The sequence below is a fragment of the Pelecanus crispus genome, chromosome 2 (genome assembly GCF_030463565.1).
Source record: "Pelecanus crispus isolate bPelCri1 chromosome 2, bPelCri1.pri, whole genome shotgun sequence".
Classification (NCBI taxonomy): Eukaryota; Metazoa; Chordata; class Aves; order Pelecaniformes; family Pelecanidae; genus Pelecanus; species Pelecanus crispus.
The window spans coordinates 150,582,663-150,605,480 of NC_134644.1; the positions used below are offsets into that span (position 1 = coordinate 150,582,663).

Below are 22,818 nucleotides of genomic sequence, written 5' to 3' on the forward strand. Positions count from 1 at the left end.
GAAGGGTGCTCTTTCAGGTCACAAAATTCATCTAATCTTTGTCAGATGGCACGATGCACCTTCCAAAACTGCAAAAGTACAGCATGGGCACTTTGGCATGAATGACTCGGTGATCTGAGTAACAGCTTTAAGGTAAATAGAAAGGATTGATTCTGTTTACAGCCTAAACAATTTAGTTATATATAAGACCAAATTACTAGGCTTGATTTTCAACTATTTACTTCTATACCAATAGGGGAAGGGACATATTCAAAGAGAAATGAGCCTATATTCAATACCAGTTGGAGAAACACTCTGTTCAGGTAGTGTATTACCCCACTCTCTGCAAGAAAAATAATTTTCCTTTTGTGGTCAGAAGATACAAGCAGGATTTAATGAAATCAGGCAGTATTTGACTTGCAGAGTTTAAAAAAAAAGTGTAATAGGTTGGTCCATTCTCTTTGCCTAATGGAAAAAGAAAACCCACCAACCAATAATACATTTTCAGTTTACATGTCAGGCCGGCACAAACCTCCTCTACTGTCTGCCTGAACAGCTGCTTGATAAACCTACCAAACCATGACCTGCAAAACATCCACAGTGGACTCCTAATACAAATCTTTCTCCCACTGAATTACCCCCACACCTTTAATTTTTTTAAATAACCACTCAACACACAAGAAGCTTCTGTACTGGCTGCCTATTATAAAAGGTACAGAAAACCTCCACTGCTGAGGTTCACACTGTCCTCACAAAATTAGCTAGATAAAGCATATTATATTCATTTGCCAGTCTCTCCTCTCTTAGCCATCTCTGAACTGAAATTAATGAAATTCTGCATGCAGACTGCCGGCACCAATAATACTTTGGTTAGCTATACAACATTGTGAATAGTCTTCTGTTTATCTCATATGCATACAGCCCACGCAAACCCAGAAATCTAAGTTTCGCATTTGCTTAGTTAAGAAGATGTTCTTTCTGTCAGCATCTGGAAACGCTTCATGATATGCAAGCAACTAATTAAAAACAAAGCAAAATTAATATATGTTAATACTTCATTTAAAATTTTCAAATGACTTAGAGGAGAATCTCAAATGGTTGAAAATAGATTAAATACATGCATTCCCATTAATTAGAAAGAAGACTGTACCAAACAAACTCATCTGCTGCTTAAATAAAATCAGAGTAAACCCAGCCAAGGTTTTGGACAAAGAAGTATTTCCAATGAAGCTAACTCAGCCTAGCTTTATTACTGAGGTTTTAATTAAAAATTCTATATGGCCTTCAGCCATTTTATGGTATTTACTTCTTTACCGAATCAATTGTCACATTATACATTTATAAATGTTAACTAAAGCGCTCTGTATCTGCAATACTATTATTTCATAATAATTATATTCTAATGTATTTGTTCTGGTTGAAACCCAGAGAAATATTCTGCCTAGGGTAACAGATGGCTTTTTAAATTTTTGTTGCTATTCCAGAATCTTTAAGTCATCCAAAATGCATCTACTTAAACATGATACTGCAGTTACTGCAAAACATGATCTAGATGTTCACTGTTTAATATTTAACAATCTGGACACCATTCCTGTTTGGAAATAATTCTACTAAAGACAGAAATCATTACCCTAGCATTGCTATAATAAATAGATTTGCCTTTTTACATTTTATCATCTCATAACAAAAAGTAAATGACTCCTTTCAAATGAAATTAACGTATTCAATCAGTGCAAATGAAGTTTAGCAAGTCATTCTGAGTAATGTTAATTCACAGGTTATCATCGATTGGATATCACTTCACTGTAGTTCAGGTAAATGCTTTGTTAACATCGTTTCCCACACTAACACATATTACTAAGGGGTAGAAGGATTTACAGAGAAATGTCATGATACAGTAAAAATGTAAGCAGCAGGTTATTTAACAACATGTACACACAGCACATTCATCTATGAAGCTAAGATTTACCTGGTTTTCCCCACATGATAAAAATTTTGAGCACTTCTTGCTTATTAAAAGTTCACTTTTTTTGGTGAAAACTATCTTCTATAATGCCCATAAAAACATGATAAATGCTACACAAAATATCACAAAACCTTCAGCTGAGAAAGACAAAAAGGAATTTGAGCAAGCTGCTTCAACACCACCTTGCAGTTATACTGCTCATTTAATACACTCTCCAGCATGTACATACCTCATGGAAAACATTCCCTATGGAAAGAACAAAGCTATTCTAATAGCAACAGGGTCATATGAATACATATCTATAACAACCAACCGTTCTTAAAAGAACTGGACACTTAGATGATCGAAACAAACACATGATTTGCTGATTCAGCTGACTTGTGAGCTAAGACTAAAAGTTGGCCCATTAAACAGTTAAGCTGCATTATGAATATCATACTCATACACTATATAGCTTTACCACACCTTTACTTATTCAAAGACATTATGCCACTTTTCCTCACAATGAGTAGTATCTTGTTGATTAGACCTACTGGCATCAAGGTTTGCTGTGAATAAAACATCACTTAACCCCAAGTAAAACCAACAGAATTAGGGTTAGAAATAGTGCTTTAATTTTGCCATCTGCTGCATGCCCCTTAAAAATAACGTAAATGTGTAAAAGAATTGCCTATAGTCTGATTGTATTCATTGAAAACAAAAATCCACTATGATCCTTGAGTGTGAAATATATATTACAAGTTTTATAGTAAAGCTGAAGTTTGAACAAACACTAGTTTGTTTTTTGTAAGATTTATATCCAATCAGAGCTTCAACAATTCCATTTCAAAGGCTGAAGTGGAAAAAAGCAAACCAAAACAGAACACTTACAAATACGTCCCCAGAAATACATTTCTCTAAGATTCACTGATATAAAAGAACCATACTTTTGGTTTTCAGAATTTATCATGAGACAAAAATAGACAGCAAAATAATTGAAAACAAAGATCAAAAAAAAAAGCAACCCCATACAAATTCCTAGTCACAGAAAAGATGACTTTCAAACATGTTTGAGGTTGGTTATTCTTTTTTTTTTTTTGAAATAAGCAAAAAGAACTGTAGTGTAAAACCCCCAAACAACTCTTATGGATGGAAAACAGCACCTTAGTCCTGAAGCATATATAACAGGGTAAATTTGGAATAATGCACTATTCCAGGTGGCTATATAGTACCATAATTAAGTCTAGTTAAAAGTTATTTGCAATATACCTGATTCAGTACAATGCAAAACTGCAGTGGCAATTTTTTCTCATAATTCATGGAACATTACATCAATAACCAGCACAGATTGATCATGGAACTGAAGGCCTGCAGGACTAACAGTCAGAGATGGATCTCAAATTCCCATATGGCATGAGTGAAAGGGAAATAAGATCAGCTTTTGAATTTGAAAACAGATGTACTTCAACAGTGAAAAACAAAGCATAAATATGTACTCTACAGAAGAAAAAACACCGCTAAAATTACTTTTTTTAAATCTCAGATTGATGACCAAAGCATCTTATTTTCTTGGAAAAGTCTTCTATTTTCATTGGCAAGGAGTTTTTAAAACATTTACGTCAGGGCAGAAAACTATACCCACACAAAAGCTTTCAAACCAGACTTAGTGCTAAGTTCATTTTGCATTATTTTATACATTCATTTTATCCATCTTATGAGAAAAGTTTCCTGTATAATTTATTTACAATATCTAAAACCAGCAGCAAGCATGTAAGACTAACTGCTACATCTGCATTACATGTATATTTAAACAAATTAAATAACTAAGTATATTTTACTGTTTGATAAAACAATACAAGGAATAGGATAAAATATCACTGCAACCTAAAGCAAATACACCATTTGGCCACAAGAATTAGTTTCCAATTCTGCAAGTCTCACCTTATACATAGAAATAAGCAAACTGAAATAAGCAGGGATTTATAAGGATTGTTTCTTCCTCCTGTTCCCTTCTCCCTCCCACCTCAATGGCACTTTTGCTTCTCTAGCTTATGCTGTAACAGACACATTCGCTAATAAACCTGTACGTCTTTCCATTTGATACACTTGAGTATCTCTTCTTAGCATGGCACTGTCATTCTGCCCTGGCTCTCAAGTAAATCACTTGTTGGCTGCCAGCACTGGCATGCTCTGTACGGCTTACAAGGGTATATGGGTAAATAAGAATAATGGTATCATTCAGTACATGAGTTTGGTGACCTCCAACTTACAGGGCATCCCTTCTCTTCTACATAGAAAGCTGGAGTACTATTAGAGTATGCTAGCATAAAGTTGCATTTTGATCATTTATATTTTAATTATAGTGTATCAATCCCCTTTTTTTAAATAAAATGATGACTGTCAGCATTTACTGTTAGGAACCCTTTCTAGATCCCATTAAGGCTAATTCCAAACAAAATAGAATGGAATTATTGAGTACAAAAAGTTTCCATTATTTATCCCTTTCATCAATCATTTAAAGACTTCATGTCAGCAACTGAAAATATTCATGTTGATCTTACAAAGAGCAGACAATACATTATGCATGCTGCCCACTGATTTATCCTTTCAGAAAGTCTCTTGCAGGCCACTTACCAATACTGCCACTCGCTGTCTAAAATATAAATAGAAGTGCTTCTAGAATACATAAATAAATAATAATTGCCTATGGTTCAAACCAGCAGGCTGTTAAAACCAATATCCTGTGTGACATCAGCTGGTACTAGATGCTTCAGAGAAATGTATTCTTGAGTGGACTACTCTGAAGCTGTACATCCATTATTGAAGAGTCTTCCTAAAGTCTTTCTTAGTCTGGCTTATCTATGGAAGTATTTGGCTTTTGTCATGCTTAAAACAAAATCCACCCCCCCCCCCTCCAACTACATACACTGCCCATGCAAATAGCTATGCACTTTTTTTTTTTTAAATCCTATTTGGTCTTCCATCAGAATCATTTTGTAGCAACAAGCTTTAGAACTCTGCCTTTTTAGGAAGTCAAGTACAAACTGCAAATCACGTAACTTCCAGGAGACACTGGAACAGGTTGCCCAGACAAGTTGTGGATGCCCAATCATTGGAAGTGTTCAAGGTCAGGTTGGACAGGGCTTTGAGCAACTAGTGAAAGATGTCCCTGCCCATGGCAGAGAAGTTGGACTAGATGACCCTTAAATGTCCCTTCCGACCCAAACCATTCCATGAGCCAACAGTGTGCCCAGGTGGCCAAGGCGGCCAACAGCATCCTGGCTTGTATCAGGAATAGTGTGGCCAGCAGGAGCAGGGAGGTCATTGTCCCCCTGTACTCGGCGCTGGTGAGGCCGCACCTGGAATACTGTGTCCAGTTTTGGGCCCCTCACTACAAGAAAGACATTGAGGTGCTGGAGCATATCCAGAGAAGGGCAACAAGGCTGGTGAAGGGTCTGGAGCACAGGCCTTATGAGGAGCGGCTGAGGGAACTGGGGTTGTTTAGCCTGGAAAAGAGGAGGCTGAGGGGAGACCTTATCGCTCTCTACAATTCCCTGAAAGGAGGTTGTACTGAGGTGGGTGTTGGTCTCTTCTCCCAAGTAGCTAGCGATAGGACGAGAGGAAATGGGCTCAAGCTGTGCCAGGGGAGGTTTAGATTGGAAATTAGGAGAAATTTCTTTACAGAAAGGGTGGTCAAGAGTTGGAACAGGCTGCCCAGAGAGGTGGTGGAGTCACCATCCCTGGAAGTGTTCAAAAAACGGGTAGATGTGGCACTTCGGGACATGGTTTAGTCTAGTCTACCCTTGATTGGTTTAGTGTGGACTTGGTAGTGTACATTAATGGTTGGACTGGATGATCTTAACGGTCTTTTCCAACCTAAACGATTCTACGATTCTATGATTCTGAAGTCTTTGACTTGCCAGTCTAAGACCACTAGCAAGGGTTGCCTACAACACAGAGAGCAGTTAGTTTCTGAAAATCAGAACTCCTCAGGTTTGGTTCTGGGACAAATTCCTATTTCAAGAAGTCAACTTCATATGTACAAGCAACGTCACCAAGTCCGACAGGATTATCCATGCGCGAATTATTCATGAATAAGCACTTACAGAATCAAGATCCTAGCATTTAGAAGAAGAATCATTTTTGCTTGCATTTCTTAACAAGGAATGGAAAAGATAGGATGAATTTTAAATTGTTCTAAGGGCAATTTTATTGCCACTATAATAACCCCACTTTATTAATAATTAGTTATTTTCCAGTGAATGGTGCAAATAATTATTTTGTTAGTCAATTATCAGGATGATGACTACTGCATTTTATGGTAAAAAAAAAGCGCAACAAAACCCGACCCAAACAAAAATCCAACTTAACCAAAACTCTCCAGCAGCAACAGTTTGTACTGTGCTATTTAACTGGCTTTACTTCAATAGCTTAAATTTAAGAGTCAGGTTTATGTAGAAACGCAGTAAATAAAAACTGGGGAAAAAATCCCACACCTACAGCTGTCACCTAAAATTAAACGCAGCATTTTTCTCCAAATCCCAAGTGTCCCAAGTGTACTTTCAAAAAGGTGCCATGCAATCATATTTAGCTACTGCACTGCAGTTAAGAACATGTTTAATCTACAACAGATAAACTAAATTCTTTCATTCAAGCATGTTAAAAAAATTAACAAAGGTGAAAACCAGATATAATTATCTACAAGTCTCGAAACAGTAATTATTTATTTCACTTTAAGAGTAGCCTATAACTTAGGAACATTCTCTTTTTGCCCCTGTTATAATCTGCAACATAGCAAAAAGAAATAAACTGCATGCATTTTGGAGGATGAAAAACTCCACCCTAAGATGGACAGACTGGTGTCAGATAGAATAATTCTACACAGAGAGAGGTGCACTATTGGAATAGTACCAACAAGCTGGCTTGTGCAAAACAGTAGGTGATCTCAACCATCTCCAAAGAGATTGATTAAATGGCTCTAATCCATTTTAAAATGCTTATCATTTTACTGAGATACTCGGCAAACATGACAACTTCCCACGCTTGTAGCAATTTTTTTTTTTTTTTTAAAATAGAACCAGATCAATTTTTAAAGTTGTTACAATACATAAATTATAAAAAACCAAAAATACTTAAAAAAAAAAAGTAGTTACAAAGAAGTATATTCATAATGTCACATACTGCTCCTCATTAAAAACAACCTGCGTTAAGCAAATGTACTTATTTCAACAACCAGGATGAAGCATTAAGATTAGGTAATTGGATGGTATTCTTGAAAGTTTACTTATTTTATTTGTATTAACATAGCTATAGAAAGGGATTAATTATTTCTGGCACATAAAAAATAAACAGCATGCAAGAAAGTAAACAATAAAAATGTACTTACAAAATCAAAGTCTCCATCTTGAGGGACTTTCCAGTTATCAGGGAAAACATTTTTGGATATGTGGTAAGGTTCATGCATGTTCTGATTACAGTTTTCAGGGCTTTTATTCTTGGAATCTTGTTTATCAAAGTAGTCCATGAAAGAAGGTCTTTGAACTTGCGGTGAAGTAGCATTTCCTTAGTTGAAAGAAAAAAGAAAAAGAAGTTAGAACTATTTAAAAATTAAAGATTTGCTGCACTATAAAGTAAATGCCATTTATTAATTTTCTTGGATTTTACAGAAACTAATACAGTCATCTCTATGCGGTGCAAGCCTCCATTTGTCCCTTGAGGATCTTTGGCATAAAAGCTCATAGCCAAAGAATGATATTTTTCTAGCAAGTTGCAATGTGGAGAAATGTTCAAGACATTTCAGAGTTGCACACACAAATAATATTAGAAGTTACTTCATGCAATATCTATTTGTTGTTATAGAGACTGAATAACACAAGGTGCTAAGTATACCTTTGGGTGCTGAATGCCCCTAACTTCAAGGCCTGGTCCACAGGCACTTGTAGGAAAGCAAGAGAGTTTCATCAGTTTCACCAAAGGTGCGATTTAAAAATTATTTAGAAAAAGAACTTGCAAAAAACAACCACACAAACTGTGTCTAGACACTGCTTAATTAAATTCATTGCCAATAAGGATTCTCAGCGAATTATGGGATAACACTCTACAGATGGCTGCAAAGCACCCTATCTCCATGGTGTGGAAACCCTGGGGGATTTTTGTCATCATCTACACAGCTGCAAAAGCTTTACGAAGCAGAGAGAGATCAGTGTGAACTCCCATTCTATTACCCTTTTCATGAAACTAAATGTAAAAAAATTTATCTACAACCCTAAATGACTGAAATTTGTTTTCATTTGTGGGACTTCAAAGCAAATTCATTACTAAACAGAACAATAAATAAAAAATAAGAAATGCTTTAGCAGTTCTATATAACCGTCATCTCAGAGACTATATTCTGCATAGCATTGATTCATGAAACATGTACTTGCTTGCAGTGTAACACGTTCTACGTAGAGAAATATGAAATACATTTCCACAAGTAAAACATGGAACAGGGTGAGAGATATGAATAACCAAGCTAGGAAAAAACCAAACCAACCAACCAACCAAAAAAAAACCCAAAACAAAAAATGACCCACAGGTAGAACTATACTTCTTAATTATAAGCATAATAAAATAATTAGGAATTTTTATTTGAACTACTCATTTCAACAAGTGAAAAGGTAAACCACTGGAAATATCTTTTCAGCTTGTGTTTAACATGATCACTAGGACTTGCTGATCTTCTTACCTGTCTTTACATTTGTTTTTATTAATTCATTAAGTGGTTCTTTTCCCCTCCTCTTTCACCCCTTATTTCATCATCTCTTCCCATTCCCTCTGTCTAAAGATTATTTTAATTCACTCTAATTTTGCTGCATGATTAATAGCAGCCTATTTTTTCCATTAATGCCTATTTTTGTACTGCCATCTTTTATAGCATGTTGATTTACTTGTTCTTTTCTTTCTGCTTTTTCTACATTATTCTGTTCTAGCAAGATTTCTTCTGGCTTTTTTAATGTGTTGTTCTACTGTCTTGCTCTAGGCTTTATGGCACTTGACTCTAATTGCTTTTCTTCAACTCCACAATGATTCCTCCATTCAGTCTGCTATGTTTCCATACACAACTTCTCCTCCTCACATTTTTTTTTAAGCTGACTTTTTTCTCAGTTGTTGCCATGTTCTTTTCTAATATTCTTTTCTAATCCCAGATCACAGTTATCTCTACTCACCATCTTTTAATTTATGACAACCATTACCATAACAAAAACATTCAGTGAACTAAACTCCAGGCTGAATTAAACAGACCACATTGTAGATACCTCTTGTCCAGAATCTCCCAAGTTTGCCCCCACTGAACTCAAGATCACTTGAATGAGGTTTCTGGATCTCGAGTGTGGGACTGAGGAAGAGATGAGAAGTAAACAGCAGGGATGCCAAATAACTATAGAAATAAGCACTTAAGGGCAAAAATGGAAGAATTGCAACTTCAGCAAAGCATAAATTTAGAAAACAGATCCAAGAGAAGGTAGTAGTATGAAGGAGGTGGAATTAAAAACAGAAATAGAATGCATTTTCTTAATACAAACTTTTTATTACTTGTTGATCGCTGCCCCAAAACCCTGAAACTTATTTGTACCAAAAAGATAGGACACCACATTGCTGGCATTTCATAATCAATTTTTTTCTTCTGGAGAGATGGTTGTACTTATGTTTCATCCTTGAGACACACTTATAAACAAGAAGATTACCAGTATCTCTGTTAGAAACTCTGTTAGTACCAGAATGTTGGCCCATTACAGGTAAGAGTCTCCTTCTTTTCATGTAACAGGAAATACCAAAGACTTTCCAAGCACTGCTCTTAAGTTTTAGAGCTATTTATATATATCTTCCTTATATAGGTAATAGAAGACTGCCTACATATGTAAAACAAAACAAACCCTCCAAATTCCTTGCCATCAAATGGATATTAAGGAAAGTGGGTCAACAGGACTGAAATGACTCCAAAATGAGCAAAGCACATTTATTTTACACTTTGAGAACTCGCTCTATTTGTTTTGATAATTAGAATTTAGAACCCACTTCTGACTCCAATTTAATATAGTTAGTTAACCCATTTAAAAGAACAACAGCTGCTCACCTTCACTGCAAATACAAAACCAAACAAAACCAGAAATATTATGCCTGCAAAATGATGGGACCAGAGGTGTTTCAAGGTTTGTTTTTCCCCAGTGTAAAAAAAAAAAAAATTTTACAAATAATTAAATTAGAGACTCTTTTTTAGATCTCTAGCTAACTTTACACAAATGTAAGATACACAAAAAGATAATATTTCATGGAAAATGGGATAGGTTGACAGCTACTAGTTTAAAGGCCCTGTGAATGCTCCTACCTCTTTTGTATTGACTTTACAAAACACTCAGGCTCTTTATGCCAGAGTAAACTGATGTAGGTTGCACTTTTTTTGCAAACTACAATGTTATTAGAAGATTATTTTGGTCTGAAAGCACTTTTTCTAACTTTCATGAACAACAGAGTAACAGTATCTTGTCAACTGTCTTTCAAGAAGCAAGAAATTTAAAAGTACAATATATAAAGAGTCCTTTGAGGACAATTAATTCACTCAACTATCCAGTAAGTTACCTTTTACAAAAGCTATATATTTGCCACAAAAAATCAGCAGCACAAACAGTATCAGTGCACACTTGCACTGAAAACCTATTGTGCAATAGGCTGTTCCATTCTAGGAGGATGTGGATTTTCCAGTTCTTCTCATTTTTCTTTACTCTTAACAGGAGATGATCATGTTTAAAAATGTTTGCCACAGTTTCAACATTTAAGAATACCAGTCTCTTTTATCATTCCTATATTTGCCCACTGCAGGACTTCAAGATGGCTTTGGGAAGAAAGCTACAATAAAAATTGTAGTCCGAGAAATTGCTGGCAAGCCATGGAACGCAGAGACCACCATGGACACTGAAAGCATACATTCTACCTCAGCAATACCCCTGATAGGAATACAGCCAATGGGGATGTCCTCAAATAGTTACATTACGAAAATTTCTTCCAAAAAGTATGCTGGATAAAGTGAATGAGGCAATGACATAACATCAACTCTGTTACACTGTTTCAAAAACTTATCACAACTAAAATAAATAATTCTAAACACACATTTCAAACGAAGAAGGAATGCACATTCTATTCTAATGCATTTGATGTAATTGATCAAATTCAATTGATGTAATCTATAAATAAAAATGCTTTTGTAGTGATGTATATCCCACAGAAAAATATTATATTAATATATTAAATTGATTTTAAATTGGTTAAAAAGTTCTGTTGTTAGTTGTTAAATTTTTATACTCTGTGTTGGGCTGAGCCACATTTAAGTTCTCCCATGATGGTCTGGCTAATTCAGGGCCAGCTCATTGGCAAAAAACCACTCTTGCTTTACTTTGTCAGGTGGAACCCATCTCTCCACAGCAGTCCCTGATCCTCAAAAAGGGCCCCATGGTCATAAGAGTCAAACCTCTGTCAACAACCCTAGAGGCACAACCAAGTGTCAACCCATAGGATCCATCCAGTCCTCCAAAGCTTTCCCTTCACCATCACGATCAAGAACATCCTCATAACCTTGGAGTTACTCTTGATGTCACTCTCAAGGTCTCCTCTGGCAGTATCATTGGCATGCGCCCACGTGGACTGGCAGCAGGAGACAATAGTCTAAGCCCCAGACAAGCCCTGGCAGTCTTTCAGTGTTGCAGGGCTGGGGGCTGGGCCCTGGGCAAGAAATAACTTTTCTTAGATAGCAAGTAAGGTCAGCAGACAAGGGTATCCATCTCCTACAGAAGGGAGTCTCCCACTACAATTTCCTGGGAGGAGGCAGGTGGTGGTTTTTTATTTGTTTGTTTGGGGGTTTATGGGATTTTTACAATTTCCTATGGGAAGTCTCTAAGTCTTTCTCTTGCTCCATTACCACACCAGGGCACTGGACCTCTTCTGCAGATGCAAATCTACAGAGGAAAGCTTTCCTCCTTTTGCCAAAAGCCACAAGCTTGCACAGCCTTCCCCATCCTGGAGATCTCCATATGCCACTCAACTGAAGAACATTTGTAGCTGCTGCCTCTTTGGTGAAGTTAGGGGATCAGGCCCTCCTATCTGCAATGCTTCTGCGAAGATCCTGTCAGTATCTTTATTCCCTCAAAATATATTGCTTTGTAACTATTAGAGTGAGAAGCTGTATTGCAATCAGCTTTTAGCCTTCTTTGGACTATCACCTCTACTACAAAGGCTACAACAGCTTACACAACAACATATACTACCTAGGCTTTGTATTTCATACATTCCTACCACTACTTTCTCACCACGCAAGGTGGCCTACAGCACAGTGGCAGCAGTTCTCCTGGGAAATGGGAGACAGGAGCTTTGAATAAAATAAGGTTGAAGAGAGCCTGGAATTTTTACCTCAATCTCCAGGCAAACGCACTTAATGGTGAACTACTATGTAGAAAGTTGCCACAGCCACCTTCCTTCAGCCATATTTTAAGCAGAAATTGTGACTGTATTTTATGAGTGGCAAGTTCTGCTGCTAATACGTGCCTATTAGACAACCACCTCAGAGAATGAGAGGTCAGTCTACTTAGTTTCTGAATCGCAAGGAAGCATCAGCAGAAACTACATCACCAGTTCCTTAGGCCAGAGCAGCTGGGAGTCTACCAAAGGATGTATCTAAAAGATGTTTGACTAGACAGTTGTGTAACAAAGTAGTTACCAAGTTTGCAGTTTTCACATCACAGTGACTTACGCACCCAAGTCTTCACTCAAATTCAGGCCTCATTCGTTTTGTTGTTGTTGTTGTTTTATAATATAGCTATTTACCAGAAATAATTGCAGCTGGCATTTAAATGGAAGATCCACAGATTTTTCAACCAGCTGAAGCCTTCACAGGCTTTTTGAAGGACTGTAAACTCAAGTTTAATGGCTTTTTAAAAGGGAAAAGAGTTTCCTGTATAAGCCATTGCTTCGCTTCCTGAGAATGAAACTTGTAAAACTGGTTTAATAACTTTTATTCTATTTTTCCACCTTCTGGAGAAGAAATAAAAATACTCAATGCCACTACTATTATAAACCCATTAGTTCATTCCAGCTGAATTATACTTTATTTCTGCTTTCAGCAAAACAAAGAAAATCCATGTTAAGCTAGCATTTTGCAACAGCTCTTGAAGCAGAACTGCCAACATGGTGCTTTTCTTTGAAGAAGATTCTCACTTGTAAAAGATACTACTACTAGTGGCATAAATGAACAACTTTATTACCAATCACAGGAGAGGGCTCAAGGACTGGAATAGGCTTGGAAACAGCTATCATCTTTTTCTATATATACAGGAGTAAAGTACTAGTATACCTGCATGTGGCATCAAGCAAACCATCTTAACATGGGCACAGTAAACATGCTTGAACAAAACTACATCCATGAAGTACCAATGCCCATGTCACAGCACCACTGAAAACAGCCCATAATTAAGCTTCCTTGCTGAATTGCTATAGGACCTGGGTCATAGGTTATTATAAAACACATATCAATCGCTTTTGCTTTTCAGTTGAAAAAACAGCTGTCGGACTTAGGCCTTTCTAAGAGTTATGAAGCATCACTCCAGAGCTACCCATGCATCCACCTCTGATTACAGAGGAGACTGACTTACAGTATGGCACAATCTCTTATACTGGATGGACTGAAATCACTAAAAAATAATAAATCAATAAAACCAACTCATGAATTCACCTTTCAAAATGTAGGTTCTACAGCATGGTGCATGTCCCACTGTAACCAAGGTTCCCATAATACATAACACAAGAAAGTTCAGCAGCTAAGCGCTGGAACCAAACCTGTTGCTTGCCAGCTGAATGATGAAACCATCACTTGCCATCAAGCTACCTCCAGTTTGCTGGCTTTCCTTTGCAGGTGTTACAGGTATCAAGAGAGACACCTATGGGGAAGGAGGGAGGAGAAGGAAGCCTGCTGTCCCAAAGATTATATTCTTCTGTTTGATATGAAGGAAGAATGTTGCTGACTAAAGCTAAAACATCTCATGTCTTATAGGGCAAAAAGTAATAAAACAAAAACCTGACCACTTTTCTACACTCTATCTGTCAAATGCCACTTCATTAGTTCACTGTCCTCTTCTTTTAATATATTCATTACCAACCATGAACTATCTAGAAGCTTGTCTGAAGCAACAGTTAGAAACACGGAATAAGTCCCAAATGGCAAGAAGAGGCAACTTGTTTGCCAGCCCAAAGTAGATAGTAAATATAAAGTTAACAGGGGGAAAAAAAAAAAAAAGCAGGGGGTGCGGGGGGGGGGAAGCAGCGGGTGTGGTGTTAACAAAAAGGAGAAAGGATAAAAATCAGAAGTATTCTTGGCGAACCAGAAAGCCCTAACGCTAAGCCTTGCTGAAAAGCCACAAAGGCAATGCAGGAAAGCTGGTCTGAATACCCGTCTCTGAACTGAGATATGAAGAAGCTTCTACAGCTTCTACATGAAAATAAGTACAATCTGAGCACCTGAACAAAAGTAGTACTACCTTCCATCAATCTCACTCTTTCTTCCACTCCACGTTAAACCTCCTAAAGCTAAGCTCTGTCCTCCCACCTCTCTATATTCTGCATTTCCTTCACTCCTTCTAGGTATATACTGCATAGTCTTTGCTCAGAGCATGCACAGGCATACTAAGCAAGAACGCATAAATGTTGTTTATTGCTAGGCTGTACATTGTATGTTGGGGTAGAATGACAGGCCTCTTTTTGTTCCAAATCCCAATTTTATCTGGGCACAATTCCCTATTTGTGAAAAAAATATGGTTTTAGTTATTTTCTGTCATAGCTCCCAGAGGCCTCTAAGCATGGGCACTTATAAATAAAAACTTATTATTGTTTCTTATTTTGTCCTTGAGCAGGGAAACAAAAGGCAGAAGGAAACAAAATGTGAAGCTAAACACAAGAACAATTAAAAAAAGTTTGTCATAAATACTTTGTGTCTCTAGGAAGGAAATGAAATCCCTCTTCCCTAGTTAACTAAGTCTATTTCTCCAACCTTCTTGTTTGCAATGTTCTATTATTCAGAAGTATCAGAGTACTTTTAAGCTACCTGTTCTGATTTATTATAATCAAATCACACAGACATCTAGAAAGTGCCCACCTTGCCTATAAAGGTACACTCACCTTGCCTATAAAGGTACACTAGAAAAAGCAACCAATCTCCAAAATCTTGTGGCTTTGTCAAGCACAAAGCAGCACAAAATCTGTGTCTGCCTCTCAGGGAAAGCAAGGATTTGTATGTCCCTTCCTGGTGACATTTATTTAGGACACTTACTATTGCTCCTGTTTCAGCCAATAGCACATGAATCACAGAACCAGAGGAGGACCAGCTACAGTGGACATGATTTATATTTATTTTCAGCTGAGAGATGTGGAGGTCCCATTCTTGAATTATTTCTAGTTTTTAATCAATGGGCATTTAATGCAAAATACAAGAAAGTTCAGCAAGTAAGTGCTGGAACCAAACCTGTCACTTGCCAGCGGAATGATGAAACCATCACTCGCCATCAGGCTACCTCCAGTTTCTGGCTTTCCATCGCTGGAGTTACAGGTCTCAAGACACAGGGGAAGGAAACCTGCTGTCCCAAAGATTATATACTCTTGTTTCGCAAGAAAGAAGAATGGGTTTAAGAATTATACTGACTAAATGCCAAGGTGTAGAAAGGTAATTCCTTTTCTAACTATAGATTCTTACTGGAATCAATTAAAAATAGAAAATAACAGTACATTTTAAAAGGAATGCCTCCAGCAGCATAGCAGACAAATAGGACACAGATAAGAGACTGCAGTGCAAACCTAATGACACATTTTTGATCTGTTTGGCATACTAACAAGTATTTTCTCTCAGCAGATAAAAACTACATCAATAGTTATCAAGCCTGAAGCAATTTGAAAGGCCACACAAACCCCTTCTTCATAATACTTCCACCCTAAGAATTACTTTATTATCCTTTACTCCAAATTTGCTTGTAATATCTTTCTCTTTTTTTTCATCACTTATCTTTTCCTTAACTTGAAATTGATGTTTGAGATCGCTTATACTCACCCTCCATTAGCCTCACAGTTTAATAGGCAAATATTCTGTTTCAGCATGAAAACAAATTAAAGCACATACTGAGTGTTTTCATGAGGTCAATCACCCTACTTAAATTAATTACTAATCAACAGGTATGTTTGCTATCTTATTGCTGAGAACACTAGGGGGAAAAAAAACCAAAACCAACAAAACAAACCTCAAAAAAACCCAACAACAACAAAATTAACAAACCCCTTCCTTCCTTCCAATTTGCTGTACGTTAAACAGCAAAGAAAACATATTCCTGCTTTGCACTTCCAACTAAATCTTGCATAAATTACATCAGGCGTCTATGTGCAAGCACAATTGCAACTTTATGTTTGCTATAAAGCATTCAACAAAGTTATTTATTTGGCACTAATTTCCACTCTTGACATTAGCTTTATTTATTACCTCCCCCCCACCCCAAACAATTGCCTAGAGTTAAATATTACATTGTACCTTATGAAATCAGGCACCTACAGCTTGAGTTAGATTCATCTATTGATGCTGCCCATTCAAGCAAATAATTCTATTAAATTCAGTGGGCCTCAATTGTGCAGTAGTCTTCAGCCAAATAATGAGCACGTCAACATGTAGGTACGTAAGTTAAGTAGTTAACAAATACGTTTTTATGCATATTTCAGTGTAACCTATAATTTTATACTTTAAAACATTTGCAATTTTTTTTTCTCTTTGTTATGTACTCCCTCATGTGCTGTTGGAGTCAATTTGGACTTTTTACTTAGGTTTCAACAATCTTTTGATCATTGCCTTAAATCGAGCATTACTGAATTACATTCCAAAAAAATGTTCAAATAATAACACTTAGTTATAAAATAAAAATCTGCTAACTGATTGTGAATTACAAAGGAATTTTGCAGCAAGATGTGTACTGATTGCTAAACCCATAGAGAGTCATGATGAGTTCCCAGGACCACTGACACTGAAGGGGCAGCTTCTGACATCATGACATTTCTTCGGTTTAGCTCCAAGGAACTGGCCCAAATGTATGTCAGACAGGAGACAAAAAGCAAGAGACAAGCAGTAGAAGGGAGAATTCACAGAAGGCTAATTTTAGAGTCCTCCAGAGAGACTTAGCAAAGCACCAAAACAAGGCTTCTGCTTTCAATCTCCCACTGTAGTCACCTTTTTCTCCACAGACTACACAAATACCCCTCTTCTGTTTTAACCACAAAACTTGATACTTAAAAGCCACTGATGATACAACATTCTCATGCAGCATGAGAAGACATATTACATTATTAAAAGAAAAGTAAATTAACACCATACTTTTCATGGTCCCATCTTCCTCTTCATCGTCATCGCTATTTATTACCATGGTCCCCAAGTCCGATTCTAACATAGTACTGTTGTGTTCAATCATTGTCTGAGCGCCTTCACTCATCGTGCTTGTAGCCCTCATGGTACCAGCACTCTCTGAACTGGTCTTCACCATGGTGTGAGAGTCCAGTTCATCTTCATCCTATGAAGAAACATTTGTCAAAATGTAGCAGATCATTTAAAAAAAAACAAAGTTAAGAAGCAATCATTTAGATGCTTCTCAGTTTTATACCATTAAAATAATTAGTTTTACATCATCATGTGGCCTAGTTGTACTGCTAGACTTCCAGGTTTAAAACTTTAAAAGAAATTACAAAATAAAAAATGTTCCATATAAAGGAAGAACAAAAACTTCCTTCTTTCTCATAGATGTACAGCAGGATGGATATACCAGAAATGTGGCCCACACACCCACGTTGCATCAGCAGCTAGTTTTTTGAGTATTTCGGTGATTTTCATGACCCATTATACCTCTTTGGGTTCCAAAATCAGTATGACATTTTATAGAAAGTGATTTGGTTGTTTTGCAATGAACTATCACCAAGGATTTGTGCTAGTCATCCTTAACTAAATATCATACCCAGCATCTTACATTATGCACAGCACCCAGATGACAGACAGACATTCAATGGAGGTATTAAACAATCCTCCAAAAGAGTTTTGGAAGTCCACCTCAGAAACAGGTAATCAACTTGGCTTACTTCAAGTATTTAGTTCTCTTTAAAAACCCCTGTCACAAAAGCAAGCAAAATAACTTGTTGATACTATGTAGAAAAATATCTGTAGAGCACATACTTAACCACTAAGTGGGTGAGGGAGCTAATATCATGAAGAGATACAATAGCATTTTGAATCAGTGACAGTAATAGGCCAGAAATGTGAAACAGAGAACTAACGACAATCCAGTTAATGAATTATAAAATTCATATGGAATACCAATATTTGAAAACATCACTGGGAAATCCAACACCTTTCCAAAGTCTGATTTAGATTATATGCACAACAGCACAGCATTTCAGGAATAATGCTGTGGACTATACACATTTTCTATATGAGTAAAATGTATTACTTGGGATGGCAGGGGCGGGGCGGCAGGTGGCAGGGGCAGGATAGACACAACAAAACAAAACAAAGGGGGGGGAACCCACCCAAGCCCCAAAACCCTACAACATCTGGCACTTTCTATTTTTTTACTGAACTTGTTCCTTTCCTGTTATTCCCTGACACAGCAGACAATGTACCTCTAGTATAGACATAAGTACAGCAGCCAGCTACATTGCCTGAGTGCCTGTTTCTCTAATGGCTGGCCTAAGCAGATACTGAGAGTTGTAGTTAGCAGCTATACCAATACACCAGCTCCTGAAAATTAGTCTATTACATCTCAACTAAGAGACACAAAAATACATCTAATTTTGATTCAGTCTGGCTAACAGGATAACATACTGAAACCAGGATACAGATATAAATCTGTGATTAAAATTTCAAATGTCAAAAGAATCATTCTTTTCTAGATTATAATTTATAAAAATAAAGTTCTTCATTTGCGTTCTTTCTGGGTTTTTTTAGTTGCATTCTACAACACTATATTAGTACCCGACCCTTCAAAAAATTATGATATTCCCAAAGATACAGACAGTTTACAGCTACAGCACCAAAGGACTGTGACAGTAAATAAATGAGAATACTTTAGTACTGCTCCTCCTGGTGGTAACTTTAATTTTCTTTACTACCCCCCCACCCCCCGCAACATTCTTGCTAACCCCAGTGGTTTTTAAAAGTTACATTTTTCCCTTTCTAACAAGGGTACTCAGAGAGTAAAGTCCAAACGTGTCGTCTTGCATTGCACTTTAAAAGTGCCAGAACAATTAAGTTGTTATTTCCAAGTGCTTCTTTTCAGTACTGCAATACAATGCAAAACTGACTCACAATGTACTTCTATTTCTCCTTTTAAGTGCTAAAAATGTGGCGTCTCTAACATACAGGCAGGCAAATCTCTGAGCTTAAGGCACAGTTACATTTGATTTACAGATTTGTTTGACTAATACTAATATCCACTTGCAGTGCATATGGTCCTAACCTTACTAAAACTGAAATCAGAAATGAAACAAACATTTTCTCGAGGCTTAAAACTTTTATTTTAGAAGTTAGTGGAAAAAAAGTGATAGCTAACAACAAGAACAAGTATGAAATGGAGCCCTAAGCGACCATTTTCATATCTTCTGCTTCACTAAAAACATTGATATTTTATTTCTTCAGTCAAATCAAGTATTTGGATTTGTTAAAAAAAACCCAGCACTTCATTTTCCAGTCTAAGAGCATCAGAAGTTTTTATCTTACTCTTGTCTCTCAGCAAAGAGAACAGTTATCTTCTAGTACCTAGAAGACTAAGGATCACAAAAGCCCACCCTAGTACTAACAGAATAGTTGTCCCAAAAAGGGAAGTACACGATAACTTTGATCAATAGTGTTTTCCCTAGATCAGGAATGATGTACTGAGAGAGCGCAATATAAATTTGGGGGGGGGGGGGGGGGGAGCTGTGCATGCCCCAAAATAATTAACTTTGTAGGTTAGGCGAGATTGCTTCCAGAACTACCATTCCAGTATTTCTCACAAATATGAGATTTAGCTAATACAGCAGTAGACTATATTGGATCTGAAAAAGTAACTTTACAAAAATATCCAGTCGATCAAAGTTATGTAAGTGCACATTTACACGAGAGATGAAAGTGATACCTTTGTACAAATTCTGATTCGTGCTTTACAGTTTGTAAATATTGATGTAGAACTTCTGATCTGTTGTTTAAAAAGGTAAACTCACCGATTAAATAAAAACAAACACAATCTCAATTTTAACCAGGAAAAAATATAAGGTATTAAAGCTGAAGTGTCATGTTCTCATACTGTTTATGAAAACAAATCCAAGAATCAAGCAATAAAACCAGCTAATTCTGGAATTAAACTGTCTGCTGTTCTCTTGCGTACAAGTAATAAGCACCAAACTTGTATTTGACAGGGGTTTGATACACCAGTAGACAGCAACAGAAAGAGCGCACAAGCAAGACCGCTAACATCTCTTGAAATGCTACAGAAAATACAATAAACTACAGAAACTCTGAACAACATTACAGCATAAAGTAAGTACAAGTAAAACATTGCCAATAACCTGCAACCCTATGGGACTAACTGTTTGGATCTCCTTATTTACCAAAAATAAGTTAAGACAATTAACAAAACCAACCCTTAAAGCACGAAGATGCAATCATAGAGACTTGACTATCAAGACAGCCAATTCAAAAAGACTTCAGGAGAAACAACATGCAAGACTTCACAATATGTTTGTAACATAAAAGATCTCATCATCACACGAGAAGTTTTCTCAGAAAAGATGCCCTTGCACATCATACCTGAGTCTACATCATGATAGAAGCAAATGAGCCGAGGTGGCAAAGATTAATGTATTTTTCTGTTGCATTTTTAACATTCATAAGAAAAAAGGGGATGAAGACTGATAAAGGAAAAACTAAACAAGACAATCAAATACAGCAGCTTGCCTTTAAAGTCTCTTTAACTACCATTTGTGCGTGTAAAAAGAACACTAGAGGGCACCAGAGACAGCTAACTAGGCTGCAATACATTAAAGGAAGATTTACATGCTGGCAAAATTTAGTATCCTGTAAAATAATTTCATTTACTATTAACACCTCATCATCACCTTTGAAAAACGTGGCTGTAGTCACAGCTATCTTTTTGTAAAATCACTGTAGTAGCTACATAAACACATAATACAGTTTGGTCAAGAACAAGGATTTTGTAAAAGTTCCTAACGTGCAAAGCCCAACTACAACCCAAGTATATGCTTAATGCCCAACACACAGTTAAGTTTAGACCCATCAGCAAAACAGGTAAAGACTTAACTTTCAACGCACACTCAAATTCTGTCAAATTCAATAGACATAGGTCACGAAACAGCGTTTAAGCTTGTTTTCTACCCATCTAACTGATAGACCTAGTAACAACGACTTGCTGCTCACAATTACCTCCCTACAAGTTACTCTTCCTATAATCAGTTTCTGGCTCTAAATTGCTGTGGATTTTAACAATATGCTCTTAAAGAGCTGTTTATGCCCCTTGGGTAGCTATATTTCACTCAACAAAGTCCTCTTTACATATTTCTAACCTCAGGACACTTAAAGGACTGCAATCAAATTTCATTAGCACCTATGTCAAGTGTTCTTTGGCTTAAAGGAAAAATGTTATGAAAACAAAGTTTTAACACTGTCATGCAAAGTTACATACATTTATCTGTACAGATACATAGATCTATCATATTACATACAAACACATGAAAGATGCATGAAAGTAAATACAAAAACCTTCAGAAAAATACAGCCTAGTGTACCAGATTTAAAATACAGAATAACTCAAATAACTCACTAGTTCCTTTAAAATAACTATATAAATATTGTAAAAAAAAAAAAAAAGATAGAAAAAAGGGAAGAAATAACATCAATTATTTAAGATCTCAAAAGACAGACGACAACTTCTCATAATTAATATATCATTAAACAAAGCTAATGTATGAATGAATAAGCCTACATAAAGGAATAATTGATTATTGATGGTTGTCTAAGTTGTTGATAGTTGTCAACCACTAAGTGTCCAAGAAAAACAAAAATGGAGCACTGAAGTTGTAACTCCTTGTTTGAATATTCTAAAATAATGAAGCATTCCTCACATAATAGAGACATTAAAATGTAAAAGAAAACATACAGGAAGAACCGCTTGTTAGCTCATTCCTTTAAAGATCCACAGAAATAAATATTTAGACATGTTTCCTGTGAGCTGCCAGGCAACGGGTTACTTTACATTCCCATAATACAGCTGCCCAGCCTCAGCATCCAATTCACATCACACTTCAAAAAAAATGCACGAGAGAAGAGATTGGTCATGTTTAGTAATGCCTAAACTAACATTTAAACTTTGATATTGGGATTAACCTTCTGTAGAATACACCACTTGCAATTTTTGCTTAATTAAAAAAATCTGTACAATTACCTCAGCACCTATCAAAACACGTCAGTTTGTCAGAAGGCATTCTCATCGCACAAGCAGCTCTCGTAACAGGCATAAAATCAATTCACAGTGCACTATTTGTAATGATATTGTATCTCTCTGGAAGGATACAGACACGAAGACTGTATTCAATCTGGCCATTTATTTACAGCTGTATAGTACAAAGGTTTGAACAGCAAAAAATACCTACACTACAACTGACAACTTCCCACATTATAAAATGTCCACAGAAAGTGGTAAAAATGAAAAATAAGAATCAAATTTAGGGATGTGACTCTTCCTCATTTGAAGGAAAACAACCTGAATCGATGCTGAAAATTAAGCACGTAATTGTCAAATCTTTGCATC

The 22,818-nt window shown here is 36.5% G+C and overlaps 1 protein-coding gene across 3 annotated transcripts in view; it reads right to left on the reverse strand.

Annotated features, from left to right (window-relative positions):
* The window catches only part of STK3 (serine/threonine kinase 3), a 141,102-nt gene that overhangs the window by 41,919 nt on the left and 76,365 nt on the right, over window positions 1-22,818 (reverse strand). For all 3 annotated transcript variants that reach the window (XM_075728222.1, XM_075728224.1, XM_075728223.1), the window contains 2 exons: window positions 17,346-17,538; window positions 7,311-7,486 (listed from right to left, as the gene is read on the reverse strand). In XM_075728222.1, coding sequence (XP_075584337.1) covers window positions 7,311-7,486; window positions 17,346-17,538 — 369 coding nt within the window. The remainder of the gene's footprint in view (window positions 1-7,310; window positions 7,487-17,345; window positions 17,539-22,818) is intronic.